A 12490-nucleotide genomic window follows, 5' to 3' on the forward strand; every position below is an offset into this window, starting at 1 on the left:
CAGGAGATCACTACCTGCCCGAATGCATATTGCTAACTGTAAAGTTTGGTGGAGGAGGAATAATAGTCTGGGGCTTTTTTTCCTGATTTGGGCTAGGCCCCTTAGTTTTAGTGAAGGGAAATCTTAACGCTACATCATACAACAATTCTGTGCTTCCAACTTTTTGGCAACAGAATGGGGAAGACCCTTTCCTGTTTCAGTATGACAATGCCCCTGTGTACAAAGTGAGGTCCATAAAGAAATGGTTTGTTGAGATTGGTGTGGAAAAACTTGACTGGCTTGCACAGAGCCCTGACCTCAACCCAATTGAACACCTTTGGGATGAATTGAAAGGCAGACTTTGAGCCAGGCCTAATCGCCCAAAATCAGTGCCCGACCTCACTAATTCTCGTGGCTGAATGGAAAGTCCCCGCAGCAATGTTCCAACATCTAGTGGAAAGCCTTCCCAGAAGAGTGGAGGCTGTTATAGCAGCAAAGAGGGGACGAACTCCATATTAATGCACATTATTTTGGAATGAGATGTTCGATGAGCAGGTGTCCATATTCTTTTGGCCATGGAGTGTATTTGACGATACCCAATAGCACATTCACACAAACATAACACGAGGGGCTTTTCTCTAAATGTTTGTGGTCAGACGGCTCAGTGGGTTGTTGGAGAAAAGTGCTTGCAACACCAAAATGATGGGTTAATGAATCCGTATGGATATTGAATATATGAATATACAAGGAAAGTCTATGGAGTATACTGGAAGAATGAAGACAGAAAGAATGAAGACAGAGTTGAATAGACTGCTCTCTAGTAACACCTCCCAGCTCTGTGAAAAACCACTGAGCCTATAGGTGAGAGAGGCAGAGTAAAACATTAAGTAACATAGTAGTGGTGTGGTAAACTAACCAGCATGGATTATACCCAGTTGTCTGTCCCGACAGGACAGGTCTGGTCTGGACTGGCCTTGATTTGGCCCAAACATAGACGTCTATAATTGGTTCAGATTTGGTCCGGACCAAATCAGGTTCGAACCAAATCATAGACAACCATGTTTCACAAGTTTGAACAGCACAGTACATCATAGTATAGTACATTACTATTACATTATTATTATTAGTTCTCTCACGTCACCCCGCTCCTCCGCTCTCTCCACTGGCTTCCAGTTGAAGCTCGCATCCGCTACAAGACCATGGTGCTTGCCTACGGAGCTGTGAGGGGAACGGCACCTCAGTACCTCCAGGCTCTGATCAGGCCCTACACCCAAACAAGGGCACTGCGTTCATCCACCTCTGGCCTGCTCGCCTCCCTACCACTGAGGAAGTACAGTTCCCGCGCAGCCCAGTCAAAACTGTTCGCTGCTCTGGCCCCCCAATGGTGGAACAAACTCCCTCACGACGCCAGGACAGCGGAGTCAATCACCACCTTCCGGAGACACCTGAAACCCCACCTCTTTCAGGAATACCTAGGATAGGATAAAGTAATCCTTCTCACCCTCCCCCCCCTTAAAAGATTTAGATGCACTATTGTAAAGTGGCTGTTCCACTGGATGTCTTAAGGTGAATGCACCAATTTGTAAGTCGCTCTGGATAAGAGCGTCTGCTAAATGACTTAAATGTAATGTAAATGTAATTACAGTACACAGTAAAGAAAAGTAGAATATAGTACAGTTATGTACAGCAGAGTAAAGTATAGTGTACTGTATTGTACCCAACTTTACTCTAATGTACTGTACTCTTCTGAATTAAACTCCACGGTACTTTACTGAATTAAATTATACTGTACTGTACTCTACTACACTCTACTCTACTGAATAAAACTTGATGACTGTCCTGTACATGACTCTACTGTGCTCTACTGTACTAAGCTGTGCCGTACTATAATGTGATGTTCAAAGTTGTGAAACATAGCCTAGAAGTATATGATTTGTTCAGATTTGGATCTGGTCCGCACCGACCAAATATGTACTTGTTTGGGGGTGGAGCTCATCACAATAATACCCAGCATGCTTTGTAAGTGTACATGTTGGTCATTCAGCAGACGCTATTATCTAGAGAGAGACTTAGTCAGTCAAGCGCATTCAACTAAGGTAGATAAACACCAACATAAGTGCATGTGACAGATGGGAGTAATAATAAATATTCTGTTGTAATCTTCAGTTGGCTCATTTGTCCTATATTAAATGATACTTCAGGATTTTGGCCATGAAGCCCTTTACCTACTTCCCGAGAGTCAGATGAATTTGTGGATACCATTTTTATATCTCTGCTTGCAGTTTGAAGGAAGTTGCTAACTAGAGTTAGAGCAATTGCTAACTAGAGTTAGCGCGATGACTCGAAGTCTATGGTATGAGCTAGCATGCTGGTAGATACCGTACACTTCCAGTCATTGCGCTTATGCTAGTAAGCATTGGCTCACAAAATAGCCTCTAACTTTATTCAGTAGAAGTAGATAAAAATCCCAAAGTATCCCGTTAAGAGGCATGAAAAATGATTATTTTGATATAATGCTTACTGCATTGAGAATATATGTGTAGTTGAAATTTGGCCATAGAATCAATGACCGAAAAATACACATTTTCAACATCTGTAAATGACGTATTTTCAGGACGTAAAAAGATATATTTTCCAGATGTTGAAAATACGTCATTTACAGATGTTGAAAATTCTATGGCCAAATTTCAACTACACATATATTTTCAATGCCTTAAAGCATTATATCAAAATAACACTTTTTTCATGTTTTTTTTCAACGTCCAGAAATGACATATTTTCAACATCTGTAAAATACATATTTTCACCTTTCACTCAGCACCTAAAATGACCTGACGGCAATGTCAAATACTCGTTTTGCTTACTGGGCATGCTCCACAGCTCACATACAGCACAACCAGGCCTCCCTGGGTTTAATGACTTCCAGTACCAGTGTGTTGTTCCACTCAAATCTACATTCTCAACAGGTTTCACCACGTATGCATGGCAGATCATTCACATGTTGAGGTATGGACAATATTAACACACGAGAAGGAAAACTCTGCCCTCACTGAAATAGTCTTTACATTTGAATGCCTTCTTAACAGAGGTCAGGACAAACAGATGCGTTTTGGCAGCAGCCTTCGTCACCCATATTTATAGATGACGTCACATTGTAGTAATGCTTCTTTCTTTTTTCACAATCCTTATTTACATACATTTTCTGCTGTTTTCCATAAGAGCTTCAAAATAATACTAATAATAAACAGGAAGCTCACAGGAAGCAACTTAACTGGGTTCTTCATTAAGGCCTCTCAGTATGACTATAATGAACATGTGTCTGACTTGCACCGTTATGCAATTATTAAGAGACTAGATAGCTAATCCTGGCAACCAATATTCTAGCATTCATTTAGAGGCAAGCAGATCATAGATGTCAAGGTGGTACCCCAGCATGTGCTATGTGTATAGTGGAATTAACAACTATCAATAGACCTACTAAAATATAAGCGTTTAGTCAATCAAAGAATTACTCTGTAAAACGAGGAACGCATTTACTCAATTCAACTAATAGAATGTATTAGTCATAAAATAATTAACACTCAAAACAATTACAGTGTACATTAAATACTTGATACATTACTATCAAGGCACAAGGCGAGACCCAAATGCAGACACAGGAAGCAAATGGCTGGAGTCTTACAATGTTTATTAATCCAAAGGGGTAGGCAATAGAATGGTCGTGGACCGGCAAAAGAGTCCAAACCAGATCAGAGTCCAGAGTGGTAAATAGGCTGGTCAAGGCAGACAGAATGGTCAAGCAGGTGGGTACAAAGTCCAGAAACAGGCAAGGGTCAAAACCGGGAGGACTAGAAAAAGGAGAATGCAAAAAGCAGGAGAATGGGAAAACCGCTGGTTGACTTGAAAACATACAAGACGAACTTGCACAGAGAGACAGGAAACACAGGGATAAATACACCGGGGAAAATAAGCGACACCTGGAGGGGGTGGAGACAATCACAGGGACAAGTGAAATAGACATAGGTGTGACAATTACAGAATAACACTGAGTAAATGACTATGAATGTTCTACGCCAGAACACCACCACAAGACCATCGGGAGACAAACAGACGGGTTCTGTGGAGCACAGCACATCCCTTCTCTTTATCAGCAATTGTTAGGTACAGCCACGTTCGCAGACAGAGCATTTAGTACAGGAACACCCCTGCAGGGACCTATTACTTCAGCTGATTGGCAGTTTCAGTATTTTGTCTCAAGAGGCGTGTAAAATTGCAATTATACTTCAGAATGATCACCACTACAAAAAGTTCAAAACCGCTCTTTAGGACAAAAACCTAATCGAGCGGCAGAATGCTACATTATTTTCACAGCATTTTATAATTCAACAGAGATGAAGAGGGCTGCAACTCGACCAGCCTCTATTTAGATTCTCATTCTATATGTTATACTCTATATATTTTGTATCAGTAGCCCCAAAATGGCTTCCATAATCCTCACCTTTGTCAGCTACAGACAGTGTGCTGCTGAAGTATTGCTCTTCCAGTGTCCACGACGTGTCGTTCATTTTGTTGGAGACCCCACATGATCCCAGGCAGTTCACCTTAATGGCTGGAATGGAAAGAAAGAAAAGATTCAATCAACTGTGCAGTTAACTAACTTTGTCTATCATTCATAGTTCTCTAAAATGGGTGTTTCCATTATGAGTTTTTCTGTCATGAGTTGGTATAAAAAAAGCCCACATATGGATGCTATAAACACCAAATAGCAGAGTTTTCAATGAATGGTGTCTATAAATATGTTTTGCTGTTGACAGGAAGCCACATGTTCAACATGAACCCCTTTAAATGAAACCCTTGGCCCTGGTGTGCTTACTGTGCTGTGTAAAAATAGCAGCACTAAACATTCAATAGGGGCGAGGGGTTTGTAGAGTGATCTGTATCATAGACTGGAATAGCCTCACCACTCACCTGTTCGATGGGGCTATTGAATATGTTACTGAGAAGCTAATGCAAGTCAATTCCAATTGCTAGCATATAATCGGGAAAGCCAGCCACCCTTGCCCTATCGGGATAGGCAGACTCTACATCAAACTTCAGATAAACCCAAACTTTTCTGGGTAATATTATCATTATGTAAGTAAAGGTCAACCTAGACGTGTTCCAGGAGATTTTTATCGTGTTTAATGATGTAGCATACATGCAGCCACTACTAATCTATGATAAGCTCCTATCTCTCCCCGGAGGGTTAGTGTGATCCTCAGAGGGATCTGAGAGTGACATCATGATCACACCGCACACAGCAGACACAACACATGTGACGTGATGTATGGAGAGGCTCTGTGTGGTTTAAGGACCGCTGTGTTGAGTTCCATACTAGGCTTGAGTGGTAAATTGTATATTGGGGTATTTGGAAAACTTCACAGGATGGTTTTTCCAATAGCGTCAATACTGTCAAAACAATTTCTTTGAAGTTGTTCAATACATTTTAATATTTAAGGCTACTTTTTAAGCTAATAAATACGTAGAGTCAACTTGTGCAATATGTTAGGAGATAAAGCAGATTCCAGCCTTCATTTCATTGGTCACATTATTTTACAATATGAAGCTTACAGTAGTTCCCCAGAACAGTTGAGCCAGACATATGTTTTGCTGTAAAAAGCACAATGGGTTAAATTTTGCCATTAGCGGCGGCTGCTGCTGCTGGGTACGGTGTCTCTATTCAATTCAATTCAATTCAAGGGCTTTATTGGCATGGGAAACATGTTCTCTCTTGGTTGTAAATAATCGAACAAAACAGACACTTAAAACAGTATCAGTGTTTGCCAATATTCATATGAAACAAGTGTCAAATGGGGACCATTTTGTGTCCAATGATTGTTAGAAAAATCCATTCTGTAAAAAGAATTCTGGTTGGGTAAGCCTGGGGGATGTTGGCGGGTAGGACCATTGGGCTAGTAAGTGAAAGGTTGCTGGATCGAATCCCCAAGCTGACAAGATAAAAATCTGTCGTTCTGAGCAAGGCAGGTAACCCACTGTTCCCTGGGCGCTGATGACATGGAAGTTGATTAAGGCAGCCCCCTGCACCTCTCTGATTCAGAGATTTTTCAGTTGAATGCATTCAGTTGTACAACTGACTAGATATCCCCCTTTCCCTGTAGTCAGAGCTCTGTCTGACTCTGTCCATATCTCTCAGAACTGAAACCTTTTGATAATGTGCAGTGGAACACCATGTTCACACAAGGTCACGCTCCTCTCTTATAGCATCATGTTCCCTCATGGCCTCACATTGTCAAAAATGGAGGGAGAGAGAGAGGTCAGAGATGGAGAGATCGGTACAGGGATGGAAGTGGTAGCATATGACACTGCGCAGTTATGGACTGTGTGACCGAGTGACACACACAAGTAGAAGATAGCTCGCTAACTCTACTGTCACCAGTGGAGGGGAGCCATCTCTAATCTGCTAACCCCACCACCACAGCAGATATACTGACTGTAAGGCTTCCTGTGTCAGCAGAACTATATGCCTTCATACACCTACCAGCAGTGCCTACAAGAATCACTCACACATAGTAATGTTAACAGAAGTTTAGCAGTCTTGAGCCATCCCTTATCAGATCACACATGAAGTATTTACAACCTCTGAGCATCAAACAAACACAACAAATGATCAGAGAATGCATTGCTGGGTGGGAGAGAGGAGAGACTAGAGCGAGTTCTGACTCGGTGTGTGTCTTTGTGTTCACTCTAATATGCTGGAGTCCTTCCAAGGCCTATTCCACGGTTCAGTAAGTGTAGGAGAAACATGTCAGTAGGCGTGGAGAACACCGGCTCCATTTATTCGTTTCAATTTTCAACGTTTATTCTCTTAACTTAATATAATACATATATACAAATATATTTAGTCTCAAAGAAATAATGAAACATTCAATTTGGTTTAAATAATGCAAAAACAAAGTGTTGGAGAAGAAAGTAAAAGTGCAATATGTGCCATGTGAAAAAAGCCAACGTTTAAGTTCCTTGCTCTGAACATGAGAACCTATGAAAGCTGGTGGTTCCTTTTAACATGAGTCTTAAATATTCCCAGTTAAGTTTTAGGTTGTAGTTATTATAGGAATTATAGGACTATTTCTCTCTATTCCATTTGTATTTCATATACCTTTGACTATTAGATGTTCTTATAGGCACTATAGTATTGCCAGCCTAATCTCGGGAGTTGATAGGCTTGAAGTCATAAACAGCGCAATGCTTGAAGCACAGCGAAGAGCTGCTGGCAAACACAGGAAAGTGCTGTTTGAATGAATGCTTACTGCTCGATCAGACTTAATTACAATATAATAAACACACAGAAATACGAGCCTTAGGTCATTAATATGGTCAAATCCGGAAAAACTTATTTTGAAAACAAAACATTTATTCTTTCAGTGAAATACAGAACCGTTCCGTATTTTATCGAAAGGGTTGCATCCATAAGTCTAAATATTGCTGCTACATTGCACAACCTTCAATGTTATGTCATAATTATGTAAAATTCTGGCAAATTAATTACGGTCTTTGTTAGGAAGAAATGGTCTTTACACCGTTTGCAAAGAGCCAGGCGGCCCAAACTGCTGCATATACCCTGACTCTGCTTGCAAAGAACGCAAGAGAAGTGACACAATTTCCCTAGTTAATATTGCCTGCTAACATGAATTTATTTTAACTAAATATGCAGGTTTAAAAAAATATACTTGTATTTACGTGTATTTACGTGTATTGATTTTAAGAAAGGCATTGATGTTTATGGTTAGGTACATTGGTGCAACGACAGTGCTTTTATTTTCGAATCACCCGTATGGCGAAATAGGCTGTGATTAGATGATAAATTAACAGGCACCGCATTGATTATTAGCAATGCAGGACAAGCTAGTTAAACTAGTAATATCATCAACCATGTGTAGTTAACTAGTAATTATGTTAAGATTGATTGTTTTTATAAGATAAGTTTAATGCTAGCTAGCAACTTACCTTGGCTCCTTGCTGCACTCGTGTAACAGGTGGTGATTAAGGCAGCGTAGGCTGAATATGTCTGAATATACTTTTGTCAAATTTTATTATCATTATTTTTATTTATTTTTATTTTTTACTTGTGCATAAGGCATATGTTTTGTCCATGTGCAATATGATTTCATAGGAAGTCAAAGGTCACTTTCTTTTGGCCAAATGCCATAAGAAATGTCCAAATGCAATATGATGGTGGGGCGGAAAACAGTCTCCTCCTGGAGTGCAATGTAATCGGCCATAATTGGCGTCCAAAAATGCAGATTACCCCTTTGTTATGAAAACTTGAAATCGGCCCTAATTAATCGGCCATGCCGATTAATCGGTCAACCTCTAATTATAAGCACTCCTTATCCCTTGGTTGAGAGCTTAGAATAGTTCACATTTTCTTCCCCTTCCCTAACTTCTTTGTGTAGGTTTGAAGGACTTTTTGTCTAGGACCTATTATACCTGACATTACAACCCTTCTCCTCTTCCCACAGGAATGTCTTTGAGGGCACACTTTCATAGAAACTATTATGCAATATTGCATTACAGTTTGTAATGTATCTGTGTTCTTTCAAACATTTTACATTTTAGTCATTTATCAGATGCTCTTAACTAGAGCGACTTACAGTAGTGACTGCATACATTTTAATACTTTCTTCATACTGGTCCCCCCGTGGCAATCGAACCCGCAACCCTGGTGCCATGTTCTACCAATATAGCTACACAGGACTATAGAACCTAGAGTTCCTGTGATTTGACATGGATTTTTAAACCTTTGGTTAATGTTATTGGCCTAGTTAATATTTTGGTACATGCCTAGGTGGGCAATGCAACTATCTTGTTGGGAAGAAATCTCCTCGGTAACAGATAGAGGGTTGCCCTGACAGTGCAACCAATCAGGGCCATGATATGAAGTCATTCAGTTAGAGAACATGACCCCTAGTGACATCCCTGCATGGCAACAATGAGTCAGCGTGTGTGTCAGGAGAGAGGAACTGGCAGGGAAAACAAAAGACAGCGACTGCTAACTTTGGGCTGATAATGATATTTCCTTGTTTACGAGCACCCTTAGAAGGGTTTCAACTGGTGGGGCGGAAAACAGAGGAGCTACAGTGGGTTTGTTTAAGGTCTGGCATTTAAGAGAACAATAAAAGACAGCGGTAGCTCATTTTCCTCCAGCCAAAACAAGGAGCGGAACTGTGGCTCAAACAAGGGGAGGATTGTGTCTGTCCAGAGGCTGGTATTTCATCACAGCTAGATCAGGAGTATTAATGAGCAGATTTAAAAGGTCTGCTGAATTTATTGGGAGACCAGGAGGAACATTCCATGGATGTTCTCAGAGTCTTAGAGGTCCACGCGATGTCAACAGTAGCATACACACCCACACATATACACACAAGTTAACATAAGATAAAGCATCCTAAGATAAAAAAGGGTGGTACCTTTTAAGGAGCCAAATCCACGCTGACTTCCACTAAATAAAGAATGGTGTTTGCAATAAGAGAGAAAGCTGAAGACTTGATACTCCCTGTTGAGATCTGTCCACCTTCACTTTACTTGAATGTTTCTATTCACCGCACATATCACTTTTAAAGTTACAACACCAATGAAAACCTGTAGCCTCCAGTTTTACATGAGGCCCATTAGCAGGGCAGAGATCACCCGTACTTCGTCATTTTCAACATATCCCATCCTTACACTCCAGTAATCCAATGCCACGCTCACTATCCTCATTAAATCTTAAAGAGCTGCAAACAATTAGAGAGCCTCTTGCTTTCAGCTAGCTAGCTAATGTTAGCTGGCTGGCTGGCTCGACTATGCAAGTAACCATTTCAATAGAATGTTCATGATGTCACTGCGACAACTGTCATAAGACGTAGCTGGTAAATTCGCTCTGGCTATCTACTCTGATTTCAAAGCACTCATCTGAGTGTGCCAGAGTGCAGAATAACTGACAAATTTACGAATTTTCGAACGCTCAACACCCGTTGAACTGGTCAGTAAAGGTTGGCAAAAAAGCGTAATAAACTTTTTGCCAGCAGCACATTTGTAGTCACCAACGCTCGGTATAACATAAAAACAACGTAACCAGCTCTGCTAGGGCTAGTAAAATGTTCAGAGTGAACTGTTCCCTCATTTGTGTCTGGAAGTAGCTAGCCAACGTTAGCCAGTTAGCTTGGGTGCTTGACTGCTGTTGTTAGGTCAGAAAGCTCGATCAACCCTACTCCTCGGCCAGTGTGAGCTCTGAAAGTTCTGTTTATGAACGGACAATTTGACAAAGCTCTGAGTTTACGAACGCCCCGAGAGCGCACTCTGAGCACACTCTAGCACTCCAGATTGAATATATGATCACACCCATAGTATAAACCAGCCTTTAGTCTGAAATATTTGGTTGTTTTGTACATGGCCTCACATGTGTCTCCTTAAAGAGCTGGGTGCGGTCAAGGCTTAAGAGAGTGTGAACGATGCTGAATGGGTGAAGACAAATAAGAGCTCTCTAATACTAAAGGTGTACCAAAACATGCAAGAGACATTTTCAAACAAAATAGGTTACAAGTTTATCAACTTTCAAAGCAGAATTACTTACTTTTTGTTCCTCCTGCAGTATATGATATACCATTTTCTAGCTCTGAGTATCTACTTTTATCCAATGTAAAAGACACAATTTAAAAAATTTTGCCAAATAAGATTGAGCCACATCTCTCACTTCTCCATGCTCACAGTGAGGAGAGGGAGTCCAAGTGGCTTGCTCACACAGCAGCCGACAGCAAAAGTGGACAAGCAGATACTTTCATAGCAGGAATACAAAATAATGCATAGGCTATTACTGTTGATCAAATTGTTCTAAAACCATTAGCCTATCTACAGGAATGTTGTATTGCAAAATCAAAGAAAATTACTGGCTTATGCAAAATGCTTCAGTAAGAGGAAGGCAATGTCGGTAACTTTCTGTTTATCGTCCTAGCTCTAATTGAGCGTATAGTGGTCAGTAAGTGCCCATGCCTGACTCCTCATCTCTGTCTGCTGACTGGCCATAAAAGAAGGGGCAGAACAGACATCCATCCCCCTTCTTATTAATCTCTGCTGATTTCCACTGATACCATTATGTGCTCTTTGGGGATAACCAAACTCCTCAGCTCATGAGGCCTGACTGGACCTGAGCCTAATTGGGGGGAAATGTTTGGGGTCTGGGCACGGTGCTACTGCAGGAGCACCCAGAGTGAAAACTTTAGGTTATGACTTTAACCCTGTTTCTCTGATAGTATAAGTGAGGTATTTCACTATGGGATACACCCCCAGTGTATTCATCAGAAGCCTTCATTGCACTACGCCAGCCATGATTGTCTGGACGTCGAAAAGTGTGCGTCAGAGAGGGGTACCCTATAAAAGGTCAGACGTAGCATCTCCTAGTTGGAAAGGTGTTATTTAGTGAGCGCTTTACCCGTGTGAGGTTTGGTCCAGGAAGCGAAAAACTCATCACATTTTCTAAACTCCTTAGTCCTGTCCATGTTTATTTATTTATTTTTATTTAACCAGGCAAGTCAGTTAAGAACAAATTCTTACAATGACGGCCAGAAGGACAACCATCTCTGCAGCACTCCACCTACCAGTGGCCAGACGGAAGCCACAACTCAGTAAAAGGCACATGAGAGCCCGCTTGGAGTTTGCCAAAGGGCACCTAAAGAAATCTCAGGCCATGAGAAACAAGATTCTCTGGTCTGATGAAACCAAGATTGAACTATTTGGCCTGAATGCCAAGTGTCACGTCTGGAGGAAACTAGGCACCGCTCATCACCTGGCCAACCCCATCCCTACGGTGAAGCATGGTGGTGGCTGTATCTTGCCGTGTGGATGTTTTTCAGCGGCAGGGACTGAGACTAGTCAGGATCGAGGGAAAGATGAACGGAGCAATATACAGAGAGATCCTCGATGAAAAACTGCTCCAGAGTGCTCAGGACCTCAGACTGGGGTGAAGGTTCACCTTCCAACAAAACAACGACCCTAAGCACACAGCCAAGACAACGCAGGAGTGGCTTCGGGACAAGTCTCGGAATGTCCTGAGTGGCCGAGCCAGAGCCAGGACTTGAACTCAATCAAACATCTCTATAGAGACCTGAAAATAGCTGTGCAACCAAGAAGACTCGAGGCTGTAATCTCTGCCAAAGGTGCTTCAACAAAGTACTGAGTAAAAGGTCTGAATACTTATATATATTTCAGTTTTTTATTTGTAATACATTTGCAAAAATGTATAAAAAATTGTTTTGCTTTTTCATTATGGGGTATGGTGTGTAGATTTTGTGTAGATTGATGAGGGAAAAAATCTATTTCATAGATTATGTAACGTAACAAAATGTGGAAAAAGTAAAGGGGACTGAATACTTTCCGAATGCACTGTATGGTGAACAATATGTTTGCAACATCGAATCTCAGTAGAATCACTGTATCGAATTGCAATATATATATACACACTGAGTGTAAAAAACTT

At 41.1% G+C, this 12490-nt stretch overlaps 1 protein-coding gene across 1 annotated transcript in view; it reads right to left on the bottom strand.

Annotated features, from left to right (window-relative positions):
- Positions 1–12490, bottom strand: part of arrdc1b (arrestin domain containing 1b) — a 55898-nt gene that overhangs the window by 21992 nt on the left and 21416 nt on the right. The window contains exon 2 of the mRNA XM_029620518.2: positions 4478–4588. Coding sequence (XP_029476378.1) covers positions 4478–4588 — 111 coding nt within the window. The remainder of the gene's footprint in view (positions 1–4477; positions 4589–12490) is intronic.

The sequence above is a fragment of the Oncorhynchus nerka genome, linkage group LG19, assembly GCF_034236695.1.
Source record: "Oncorhynchus nerka isolate Pitt River linkage group LG19, Oner_Uvic_2.0, whole genome shotgun sequence".
In the NCBI taxonomy this organism is placed as follows: Eukaryota; Metazoa; Chordata; class Actinopteri; order Salmoniformes; family Salmonidae; genus Oncorhynchus; species Oncorhynchus nerka.